The 12,840-nt window shown below is 48.8% G+C and overlaps 1 protein-coding gene across 3 annotated transcripts in view; it reads left to right on the top strand.

The window, feature by feature from the left end:
• Positions 1 to 7,848: 7,848 nt before the first annotated feature.
• The window catches only part of IGDCC4 (immunoglobulin superfamily DCC subclass member 4), a 96,059-nt gene continuing 91,067 nt past the window's right edge, over positions 7,849 to 12,840 (top strand). Inside the window, exon 1 of one of the 3 annotated variants that reach the window (XM_048317861.1) lies at positions 7,849 to 8,084. In XM_048317861.1, coding sequence (XP_048173818.1) covers positions 7,976 to 8,084 — 109 coding nt within the window. In that variant the 5' untranslated portion in view covers positions 7,849 to 7,975. The remainder of the gene's footprint in view (positions 8,085 to 12,840) is intronic. The other 2 variants (XM_048317862.1, XM_048317863.1) reach the window with 2 other exon arrangements.

Genomic DNA, 12,840 nt, shown 5'->3' with positions numbered 1-12,840 from the left:
TTCCAGGAGGGAATAATCCATTAATTGGTTCTTCCTTGCTCAAGAGACAGACCTTTCCAGGCACGAGTTGCCATGTTCCCCAGGCCAGGAGCAGACCTGGACAGGAAACAGAGGAGGCAGAGGTGGAGGTGAGCTGACATGTCCCACCTGAGACTTACCTACTCTGCTATTCCCTTCCCATCCCGAGTATTCCTCCTCAGGGATGTTTCCGAGTAGTGGATGGTGATTTTATTGTGACTTGCCTCTAGAGAAGATGGAATGCACCCTCCTGTGGGACACACTTTGCAGGGTGCTCTCGCAGGGGTGCACCCGTCTGCTTCCCAGCATTGATGGTTCCTAAACCTTTTCCAGGTGGATAACACCTGACACTCAAACAGTGTTTCCATCTATTTTTTTTCCAGAATGCTCTGTGCTTACAGCTCTCAAGATTGATGTTCCAAGTCTGTACAGTTCAGGCAGTTGCTGAGTAGCCTTTTCCCTACACTCCTGCTAATTTGCCTTAGTCTAAGTGAGCTCCCCTATGGATAGGAGTGGAATTCAGACCCTGTGGTCTGCCCTAGCGTTGGTTCCTCTGTTGTCCACAAGCTGTCCATGTGGGGTGTAGGTACACGTCTGGTATTTACAGCAGCTCCCTAGAATCTGAATGAAAACCCCTTTCAAGGCTCCCATGGTATGCTTAGCAGCAAAGCACCAGCCCAGGGCTCCTGCAGCCGCAGGTTGTTTCCGTTAGAGTGTGGACGCCATAAAATATGTTTTCTTTAAAAGCAGGAGATAATGCTGTTACAGCAGTTGGATTAATCCAATATTCTCCTTCATCTTCAAAAGAGAATTGCCTAAATAGCCAGAGAGAGGCACATTTTATGAGTCCTTCTTAAGGGCTATCAATCAAACCTTCCAAGAAAGGCACTGATGCCCTTTTGCTCACGAGAGGGAAATTGGATTCCCCACGGCTTTGCTTTCCGTCTGCTGTAGCCTTGCCGTGTAATCGCTGCATCGCAAAGGGTCTGGCCATCATTTTCTTCTACTGGTCTGAAGAAAAAACCCACATGGAGGAAACCTGTAAGAAGAGAGGGAAAACAGCCCAATTAAAGGCAATGATCTCTTAGCTCTCTGCCCTCTCTCCCGCCTGGATGAGGCAGATGTAAAACAATAGCTTTATTTGTGCAAGTTTTAATTGGGTAGTTCAAAGGAAGGAGCGGAGGCTCTTTTGATCTCTTGGTGTGTTTGAATGCCACGTTGCAACGGTGTCTGCTGGCCACGGAAGTGACCTCTTGTGTTAATTAGTGTTTATCTGAAATCGAATTAGCTCACAATTGGGAGAAAACAGCGAAAAGCAGGGGATAAGCAGAGATTTGTGCAGTTTTCAGAGGTAAAAGCAGATCTGCTGAAGTTGATGTTAAAATAACTCAGAGAACATTACATTTTTGCTTTGTTTTTCTAACACTCTTGGTCAGATGGTCTCATTTCTCTTCCTAATACCCTGTGCTGGCTTCATCTTTGCTGAGTCTGCTGGTCCGCGCCGCTCATTGGAACTTAAACCATAAACCAACACCGAACAATGATGCATTATTTATAGCAGACCGAAGGCTGTGAGGTTGACAATAGTGCAAAGCTTCTCTTTCTTGTGGTCAGTAATCCATAAATAAATACACCATCTATTTAGGTTTGCAGACTTGTCTGATGGATGGGAATAGCCTGCATTATATAACAAGGGCAACAAGGACCTTGTGAAAGCCACCACCTGCTTTTGGGACAAATCGGCTGTTTCTGAATAAACTCTTGATGGAAACAGGGGGTGTGAGAGCTGCCCAGTCACCTTTCTGGTGCTCATCTGGGAACTCTCTTGAAAGTAAAGGGAAAGGGGCTTAGAAATGCATAAAACCACCAGGTTCTCTGAGTGAAGTATTAGCAAGGACAGAATTTTATAGCTAAAAGTATCTCGCTGGACAGGTATATAATCCTAGTTTCTGAGCAGAGAATAGCCAGGGTTGTGGAAATCAAACATCTGTCCAAACATCTATGAACATCTGCAGGCCTTCAGAGTGTTGGACTGGCTGAAATCCCATCCTCAGAACAGATCTGGATCCTAAGGTTTTTCAAGTGCAGAAAGGAATGGTTTTATTCCAACCTTGCTTTTCACTCCTAAGCTGGCTTCAAGTGTCAGCAGGCTGGACTTCGCTGCTTGCCCCGGCAATGATCTCATCACTGTGGGGGAAGGCACCCCAAAAATGCCATGGTGGCACTTACTCTGTGTCCTTGGGCGTACAGCACTATATTTTCTGGGATTAGCCACAAGAGGGTGGCATGAGGATGTGCACCAGGCAGCCTCCCTGCTTTGCCGCATGGCATTTTATAGCCAGCTCTGTAGATCCAATAAAACTTTGGAACAGATCCTTATTTTTGGCACATGAACACATTTCCCACTACAAATGAGCCTGCTGGGTGTTTCTGATGGCAGCCCTGACAGAGCGTATTCCTTGATGTTACACGTGTTCTTTATGCCTAAACCCAGCCTTAGTTAGTGGGTACCATAGCGGCATATAAAATTTAGACTATTTAGGATCAAAACTTTTATTGGTCCTTGGTAACTGCTGTAGGGAGAAGTCCACAGGTGTTGTTTACGAGAAAATATTATTTTTCCTAGTCCTGTGTGTTTACAAGACAGTGATGTTCCACATGACTGCTTTATAACACACTGGGATGGTTCCAGTAGGTTTTTATTTGGTTGTAGCTGACAGTGAATGAGCTGGTTAACAACCATGCACAAAAATGCCTCAATGACAGCAAGGGAGAATAACTGAAATGAAACAGATTCATTTCATCCAAAATCTCAGCCTGGATTGTCTTGATGTGTTTTTTTCTGAATTGAACTGTCAGCAACCCAACCCAATTCACTTGTCTCAAATGATCACAGAATCCCAGAATGGTTTGGGTTGGAAAGGACCTTATAGATCATCTCATTCCAACCCCTGCTATGGGCAGGAACACCTTCCTCTAGACCAGGTTGCTCAAAGCTCCATCCACCCACCCTGGTCTTGGACACTTCCAGGGATGGGGCAGCCACAGCCTCTCTGGATAACCTATGTCAGGGCCTCACCACCCTCACAGGGAAAAATGTTTTCCAAATATCTAATCTAAACCTACTCTCTTTTAGTATGAAGCTACTCTCCCTCGTCCTGTCATTCCATGTTCTTGTTAAAAGTTCCTCCCTACCTTTCTTTCACACTTTCAAAATCAGTCGATGTGTCTCCGTGTAAGGCAAATTCGCATTTGGTTTTGCAAAGCTTCACCTCACCTGGCTGACAAGTCCCAGAAAGAGCAAGAACCAGGGCACCAGGACATCCAGGCAGCAATATAAATCAAAAAGACATAAAAACCCATGCCAAATTTGATGTTCAAAGCTTTGTAAATGCTGGAGGTTTTGTACCTTACTTTAACATGATAGTTTTCCATGTGCAGGCAGAGGGATGATGTTGGTACTTAGAATCCACCCTACCCTCATTCCTGCTCCATAGCCTGGCACTGTCTATATCATAACTCCCCCATCCTGGATCTGTGCAGGTTTCTTCAGGGTGTGAGTCTCTGCTCACCCGTGGCTCTGGCTGTAGGACCAGGGCCCTTGCACGCAGAAATCCCTTTTGCCATGAACATATTTTAAATACAAGCTTCCGAATCTCATTATGTGCTGCCTTTTCCATTCGTTTTCCTCCTAACAATGCACCTGCCAATATCTGCCCCTGAGCTCCATTTTAAGCAGCGTTTTCCATAGTTAATGTCACACTCTTGCTCCCAATCTATCTTTGGCAACTGCTGACTGCCTGCAGCACGACCACGGGAAGAAGGAAGGCCCTCCCTGGGTATAACAATAACACAACACCCATTCCTGGAAGAATGATGAGATAAGCTGTGTAATAAATATTTATAAGAGCAAGCGTAATGAAATGGATGTGTAGGATGCTGAGTCTCCCTTAGGGTTTGGTCATCACATGTTTTTTTCCTCTTCTTTCTTCCCTGTGATACAGAATTGTCCTGATGTCCCTGGGTTGTTGAGCAAATTGCTCATTGTGTTGCTCACTTGCACAATGCATGTTATTATGTACAACCAGCTGCTCCTGTTTGGCATTGCTCATGCATACGGAACAGGAGGCTACCGTCACTTTCCTTGTCTGGAAGTCAGCATTCCCTCCAGCATTGAAGTTGCTGCCAGACCAGAAGAAGTCTGGGAACAAAGTGAGTCCTGGTGGTAAAGGTCCCCGAGAGACTGTTTCTGGGAAGACCAAGGTTTAAGTCTTGCAGTGAGTTTGAGCTGATCCAGCTTTGTACTGCTGTTGAAAACTTCCTCATGTCTCTGTCTATCCCCATTGCTTTCCTTGTGCTGGCACTAACTCCTGAGTGATTGCACAGGGAGCTGGAGCAGGGCCTTGATTTTGTTGTTAATGTTGTCACCAATTAAGTTTTCAGCACCATCCTTCCCTCTGTCCAGCTCCAGGCTCATTCAGACACTAATGCCGTCACCAAGGGAAGAGCAGCCAACTCTTCTGGTAATTAGAGCTGCTTAAATCCATCATAAAATGTCAACCTCAGCACTGCAGACACGTCTGGAGTCAGGGATGGTCAGAAAACAGAGGAAGGCTGTATTTGAGACTGGGAAGTTTAATCCTGCTTGGGAGAGAAAGAACCTAAGATGTCAATCTTCTTGCTCCTCACTGCTTTCTCTCTGAAATAGCTTCCCCCTGTTGCCCAGGTTTCTTTTATTTTAGGGTGTTTTTTTTGGAGCAAGTGTTGTTCTTTACCTGAATTTGTTTAGTAACTTGTACAACTAGATCCTGGTAGTCTGAATCCCACAGCTGCCAGTTGGAAGTGTACATGGGCTGCTTCGTGTGGGTTTGGATCTAGAGCTGGAGAAGTTCTGGTTCAGATCCCTCTGTAATGTGGTGTTGTGCTCTGAGGTCTCTTGCATGACACCAACCTTTCAAGAAGCATGGATCCTCCCTTGGCTACAGGCTGCCTGCATGGAAAAACCCTAAAAAAATGAGGCTTTTAACCCTTAAAATGGGACTTTGCACCCTAAAAATGTGTCTTTGGATGTTCAAAATGACTGCTGAGCTACATAAATTTATAGCAGCTTTTGCTGAATTTCCCTAGTGGGCTATTATTCCTTGGATCTTATACAAACCAAGACATGTGTATGATACACTGTCCATACACCTGACTCACCAAAAAAATTTTGTAGCACAGAAATAATGTCTCTCGAAGGGGGAACGAAAAGCTGAACTACAAACACCTGCCATTTACTGCTGCTGCTCTGCCCATCACACTTTCTTCTCTCAGAGTAGCAGAGGTTTGCAGCTATCGAAAGGCAGAAACGCCTCATTGACAGGAATAGGAACGCTGGGGAGTCTACAGCACATAAATGGGGGTTTTGCTGCCCTAAGTATTGGGGCAGACACACCATTGTCTGGGGAGGGAATGTCCCTTCTGTTGGCATGGCCGTTGTCACTTTGTTCTTTATGGACTGACAGCCAGAGAGTTATCTGATCCTTCCCAAATATTCTAAGTGGCTCTTTAGCCAGGCTCTTCCTCTGTAAGTGCCACAGGGAATCATTTCACCTCTGTGAGCAGACACTGGGACTTGGTGTTGCTCCTGCAGAGCACAGGTGTTGTCAGCGTGACGGAGCTGGTGCTCCAGGTGATGTTTCTGCCACCTTCTTAGTTCGGGGGCTGTTTGCCAAGTCATCTTTTTTTCTTTTCCCCAGGGGCAGATATTAAAGGAATATGTGTTGCAAGCTTGGGTTTGTCAACATATTGGTTTAATTCCTTGGTTTAATTCCATGCAGGAAGACAGAGAGGTGCCATGGAGGAATCAAGTAACAGTAAGATCAGGTAGAGAGCTAAGACAGGGATGAGACCTCAGTTTTTCAAAGCCTGGTCTAACCCTGGTCTGCTGACATGGAGCTTGGTCAACACCTTAACACAGACAGGTGCTCTTAGCCAAAGTGTGAAGTGTTTTGCAGACCACTAGCAATTTTCCTTATTTATATTATGCCAGACTTGCCTGACTGCAGGGTAAAGTTTTTCCTTGCTTAAAGGGAGGGAGAAATGTCTGGGATTTGAAGAAAAAAGGGCAGGAGTGTGTCTGAAAGAAACCGCTGGCAGACACAAGTAGATATTCCTTTACAGACTAGTTAAAGCATTTTGACAGCACCCTTAAAACCCTTAAAACCACCTCACACATGAAGGAGCAAGTGGGAAGGACTCAGAGAGAAAGAAGGGTTTGTTGATGATGTTAATCTTTACCTCCATGTTGGACTAGTGCAGAAGAGAAGGTGGATATTACTACCCCTTTTTCTTTCCATAGGGAGGTGAGATGGTGCAGGAATGGGGTCAGTGGTATGCTGTGGCCTTATTACACACTCCTCAGCAAGGTGCACAGTGAGTGCCCACCTGATGCTGGGCAAAGCCCCCCTGCACATCTGTCCAGAGGGGGGGTGGGGAGCTGCTGCTTCCCAGGGTTTGTCTGTACTAGCAAGTGCCAAGTATGAACTTAGAGTTGCATAACTCACACTCATGGGAAACCTTCTTCCCACCACACAGCCTTTTTGGTTTCATTTAAAATTTTATAGTTCATTATACAAGCTAATAAATAGGAGGGTCTGGATTAAAAAGGTTTCTCTTTTCATATTCTGCGTAGCTGAAGCCCTCTCCGCATTCCACACTGCTGTGATGAAACATCGCTGTGTGCTGGGCAGCTTCGTATCCTTTTGGAGTGCAAAGCAGACCCACTCTAAATAAGGCTGACCTTGTGTTTGGTGCCAGGTACCACTGCCGAAAGAAGGACTTGGTGTCACTTGCCCTTGGGACTAAACCTGCACCTGTGGCTTTATGCACAGACATGTGGTGCGAGTTTGTGTCTGGGACCCAGCCAAGCCAAACTGGGAGTCAGCAGCTCTGGACTCCATCTCTCATCTCCTTGCCTCATTTCCACTGCTTGGCTCAGCTGGTGGATAGGTCCTGCCGCTCTCTGCAGGGATGGGGTGCAGACATGCCACACGATGTATTCTATTTGCTTTATTTTTTCAGACGGCTGAGAAGCACAGGCTAGCCTTTGACGACCACTGAACGATATACACTTGAAGGAGCTGTGCCTCGAAACTAAACCCCAACAAAGCTATGGCGATGCGGGAACTGTGACGATGCGGTCACTGGTGTCCGTTTGCCTCCGCTGCCCAGCCGGGCTCGACTCGGTGAGCTCCGGCAGCCCCGACGGGCAGCGGGGCCGGGGAGGCGTCGCCGGCAGCACCGTGAAGGGAGCCCGGCGGCGGGAGAGGCGCAGCGGTGGGAGCGGCGCGGCGCCCTCTGCGCTCACCCGTGGCAAACCGGGAAAAAACGCTAAAGAGAATGGGGGGGCCGTGGAATTTTGATTTTAAAAGCCACATAAAATGTTATAAATGTTTGTGGCTTGCGGAGCTGCTGCGGGCGGAGGAGCCCCGCACCTGCCCTGTCCACCCCCTCAGGGAGCGAGGCCGCTCCCGGGGCCGGCTGAGGCGTCGCCGGGCAGCATCGTGAGGGGAGCGCGGCGGCTGGAGGCGGCCCTCCACGATCACCCGTAGGAAACCCGGAAAAAAATACTAAAGTGATTGAAGAAAAAATTATTTTAAAAACCCCACATAAAATGTTATAAATGTTTGTGGGTTGTGGAACCGCCGGCGGGCGGATGAGTTCCGCACCTGCCGTCCCCCACCCTGAGGGAGCGCGTACGCCCCCCCGCCGCGGGCTGGCAGCAACCTGTTGGTGCGGGCGCTGCCGGGCGGCGGGAGGAGCCCCTCGGAGGGGCGGCCGGGCCGCTGACAAAGGCGGAGCAGCGGCAGCCCAGGGCCGCCCCCGGCAGCGGGGCCCGGCGGGCAGTGCGGGGCTGGGGCTGGGGCGCTCGCACAAGATGGCGGTGGGGCGGCGGGAGAGTGCGCTCCCCTCGTAGATGCGGCCGCGGCGGCCCCTGCTCCCGGCGCCCGGCAGGGCTTACATGGCGCTGGAGGACCTGCTGCTTTGTCTCTGCTTCTCCGCCCTCGCCGTCCTGGCTGTGCAAGGTGGGTGAGGAGGGAGAGGAGGGAGGGAAGGTGTCGGTGACCCCCCAGCCCGCGGGCGGCCGCGGTGCCACCTGCCTTCACATGGGTAGCGGGCGGCTCCGCGGGGATGCGCTCCCTGGTCGGTCACCCGCTGTACCAGCCTTCCTTCCACTTTAGTGGCCGTTTACTCCCGTCGTCCTTTTCCCCCCTTAGTGGCCGTCCCGTCCTTCCGTGGCCATTCCCCCCCTCTCCCCATCCCCTTTTTCCCTCCGAGGCGGACGACAGCTGTGCTCACGGCCCGTGCCTAGATGGTGTTTCCTTTGGGGTCGTCATTTGGGGGGTGACACCCTCACACTTTGAGGGCGACGAGCCCCCAAAGGAACTCCCCTCGGTGTCCGGGCTGGGTGGGCAGCGGACCAGCAGCAGCATTCCACGGTGTCTGCCTGGACAGTGGCAAGTTTCTGCCAGAGGGACGGTGGCTGTGCCAGGCTGGCAGGAAACGAAGCGTTTGTCCGGCACAGGGTGGCCCAGAGCAGGCCCAGGTGTCCGGCAGGGCCATGGAGGGAACCCTTGGCTTCCCTGCCCTGCTCTCGCCGGCATGGGACACACGGGTGGGCAGATGTCCCATTGGTCAAGGAAATGACCCAGGAATAGCCATGCTCCTCGCTCTCGTGTTTTGCAATGGTTACACAAACGGCACCGTGCGAGGGCACACGTACGCGGCCGCCGGGCGTGTTGGTGGCTTTCTGTGGTTGCCGTCGAAGTTTGCATTGGGGGTCGGCTGAGCAGTGGACCTTAGGTTGTGGGGTTCCTTCCCTGTGTGTGCACAACACACTAAAGGTTTTGTTCTCATGTCCGAGAAGGGCTTGGAAAGGTATAGGCTGGCAGAACTGCACCAAAAAATGTGAGCGTGTGCCACGGACTTGCTCTCATCTAAAATCCCCCCTAAACAGGGTATTGTGGTGGAGGAGCCATCCTTATGTCATTGTACATTTTTATTCCTTATAAGATGCATTCCGGTTCAGCAGAGCATAATAATAGCACGTGGATGGCTGCAGGGTTGTTTATATTTTCTTTCTTTTTTCTTAGAACATTATGAGCTCCTGTTAGGGGTACATTATGATTTGACATAGGTGCAGCTTTTCAGTGGCTGTTGTAGAAGTGAATAACGGTCCTTGTAAATGGCCCATTGCCACCAGTGAGTGTGGATTTTCCTAGATGGATGGCAGGCTGTGACCCCACCAGCAGCCGAGTGGGTAGGCTGGACTGGGTGGGAGCTGTGCCTCCTGTGTGTTTGAGCAAACAGCTAAGTGGATCCCAAGGCTTGTAATGGACAACAGTGATTTTAAAAGAAAAAAAACCCAACAACAATAAAAAAGCGAACAGAAAAATGGGGGTGGTGGAGTGGATGTTGTTTTTCCAAACCCACTTCAACAAGAAAAGTTCACATGCTTTTCGAGAATTTGCAGTTGTGACTTCTTGGTGTTTCTTGCAAGCAATTAGGCAACTAGTGAAAATTGTTGCTGTTTGTTTTCTAACAATGGGCCACATCTTGTATAGGGAGTCAGTGAGTACATCTGTACAGTCCCAGTCTCTGGACGTGCTGCTGGGTACATGTGGATGTGCTTTTCAACAGGTGGGTTTGATTCTGAAAAGAAAAACACGGACTTGTTTCAATCTGAAAGTAATCTGGCAGAGGGTTGAAATGGTTTTGGGAAAGTCTGCATTTGATCCCGAAGCTGCCTGTATTTTGATCCAAAGTTCAAGCCTCGCTGAGTATGAAGTACCTGGGAGAGGAGTGGAAAACCTACCCCCCTCTGGGCTTGATGGAAGTAGTGCCAGTGTACACTTGCTGGGGGTGTGATCCAGTGTTTTTGAAAGCCTTCTGCTGTCTGACTTTGAGCCTGTTTTCCCTGCAGTAGCAGGAAAGGGTTTAAGGAAAAAAAACAAGCACTAAACAACTTTCAGTTGACTCCAACAAGGGGGTTGTGCTGGTTCCTTTCCTTGGCGCTCACTACAGGGGACGTGTTGGTGGGAAGTGGGCTGAGCTTTCCATTCGAAGGATCAGCTGAAATCCATCTGGGTTTGTATAGTTTGGTTTTGTGGTTGAGTTCTCTTGCTTTAGAACAGATTTCCTTTTTCGACATCACCTCACTTGAGTTGTGATTTGTTTTATCCTTCCTGTCGTGTTCGTCTTGGCGGCGTGTCCTCGCAGCCGCTGCCTGCCGTGAGAGCCTGTGCCGGGGAAGTCGTTCTTCCCATTGTTAGGGATCGAGTGTCCCCGCTGCTGCGGCCGCCTGCGCTTCGCAGGATGTCACCTGCCTGCGGATCCGCCGGCCCTGTGACTGTGGCGTTGCAATGTCACCGGGATGGGCGGTGCAGGGAAGCGGTGTTTCCTACAGCCCCCAAGAAACTGGGGGGGCACTGACAGTGCCATACACTGTGCGCACAGCGCTGGCGAGGCTTCACCTGTATCCCCTTTCCAGAGGCAGGGTTCTCGTGCCAGAGGTTGGAGCTTGCTGCCGTTGTGCCGTGGCTGTTGTGACAGCCAGTCTCTCCAAGCCAGTCAGGGGCTGCTCCAGCATGGGGAATGCTTTTTGCTGGCATTTGTCTGTTTCTCTTCTGGTGTGTAAAGCTGAAGGAGAAACTGCTCAGGTTTGGTTCTGGTTTTGTCTCTCCTATTTTCCCTAGCTTTTTCCTTTTTTTTTTTTTTTTTTTGGTGCCTTCACTGCCTTGAAGTCCAAAGTGAAGCGGAACAGGCTCATTTTCAGGCATATCCCTCTTTTGCAGCAGACTTTCTCCTGGCAGCTGTAGCAGGTTTGATCTGCTGTGGAGGCCCTATGGGGGAGGGTGACTGCTGGTGGTACATGAGAAACTTTGGAGTGGTGCAAATAAGAATTGGAAAAGAAAATATTTGACAATCTGCCTCTCCCTGGGGATGAAGGGAGATGATTTTCCCTGCATGAAGCCTCATTTGGAGATGGAGGCAGCTTCTGTGGGACAACATAAGTGTCTCTGCACTGGGAGCACCAGGCCCTCCTGAGTTTGCGAAGCACTGGGGTGGGCTGTGGCATACACGGCATCTCTTCTGAGTGCGCACTGTGATCCCAGGCCAGTGACTTCATCTGCTCTAGCAACCTCATGGCCCATCTTTAGCCAATGTAGCGACGCTTCTCTATGTCAAAGGTGAGGATGAAATCCATCAATAAGTATTCAGTGCATACATGGTCTTTGTCACTCTAGTGCACAGCTATCTTGGGAGCAGAGTGCTGTGTTGTCCCACGGGTTTGTGACTCCTGATACCATATTGCTTGCCAGATGATTTGAATTCTTACCTCCCCTGGAGCTGCTTTTCCAAAGGCTGGCTGTTCTCCCAGGGAAAAAATCCAGGTGCTTGTGAACCAGTCTGGGCATTTGCAGTGTAAGAGATGCTGCTTGCACTATTTACATGCTCCTCTCCTGGTTAAATGGCTTCAAGGCCATTAAGCCTAGTCATGGTTATATAATTAAGATGGAAATTAATATTTAATCTGATTGTAATTTGTTGCTGGAATCCATCCCAAACTGTATCCCTGTGTGAGGTGAGTGGGTACCTGAGGGAAAATTGAGGCCAGTGTTACATGCAGGGTATTTTTTGCATGGACACTGGGAATTACAGGTCTGCCTTGGGTGACAGAGAAACCCTAACCTTTACAAACCCCGAGTGATCATAGTCATTTTGTTATCAGTAGGAAGCAAATGTTTGTTTTATAGTCAGCTGTAATACTAGAGGGGATATGGTAAATCATTGTTATCAGTGTTTGCCAAGTGCAGGTTGGGCCAAAATCAACTCTGGTGCAATTTTGTTACTTTCTGGAGAAGAACTGGCTCCACTTGACTGCAGTATTTTTAGCTGGTTTTTGAAGGTGAAGAGGTGTAATTATCCCATCCAGTTATCTGTCCATCTCCCTTTTCTTTTTCCCAATGATTCCTGGACCTGCTGGTCAGTCATAACTAGTTTGGACATGGACAATTCAGAGTTTTTGAAAATAAGTGACCAAGTAGAGGAGGGAGATGCAGTTTCTGCATGGACTGAAGGAGAAGCACTGGAAAACCCACCTGTGGAGGAACCTGAAGTGCCTCAATGGCAGGAAGAGCTTTGAGCAGATCATGAACCTTGTTTGGGTAGAACTGGGCAATCCACTCACAAGACACAAAACTGCAGGAAATCACAATCTCAAGTCCTTGTATTCATTTGTTTATTTTTGAAGTATTTTCTGCTGTAAAACATTACTTATGATTACACCAGCATTCACGTTATGGGGCTTGGTGTCTGCTTTGCTTTCTTTTTTTTGGGAAAGCACTTCAAAACACAGGATTTGGAGCTGCTGTGACTTTGGCTGTTTTAATTATCTTTGTGTTGGTCACTTGCTGTCTCTGCCTCAGTTTCCCCACTTGTTTCCACTGATCAGAGGATGCTTTTACACGCTGTAAACATGAAGAACACCATCACTCTTAAGCGCTCTTCTTGCATTTATTAAATCCCTTGAGTAAGTGACCTCCAAGTGCTGCTTGTGCTTTTCTGACTTAACAGCTTGTTGGTGAGAGGATCCACAGCTGCTAAAACTGAATTTGCCACCTTCATAGAAAGCAGCATTGAGCCATGTTTTTACAAGCCCTTCTAGAGCTGCCAAACCCTCCACCAGATGTGGGGAGAAGTCTGAAGAGCTTCTAATTTGTCTGACTATCACTAGTATGCTGAAGTCATCCTTGAAACACCGTTGTATTTCCTAATTCT

Source organism: Corvus hawaiiensis, chromosome 13, assembly GCF_020740725.1.
Source record: "Corvus hawaiiensis isolate bCorHaw1 chromosome 13, bCorHaw1.pri.cur, whole genome shotgun sequence".
Lineage (NCBI taxonomy): Eukaryota > Metazoa > Chordata > Aves > Passeriformes > Corvidae > Corvus > Corvus hawaiiensis.
This window is presented reverse-complemented; position numbering and strand designations above follow the sequence as displayed.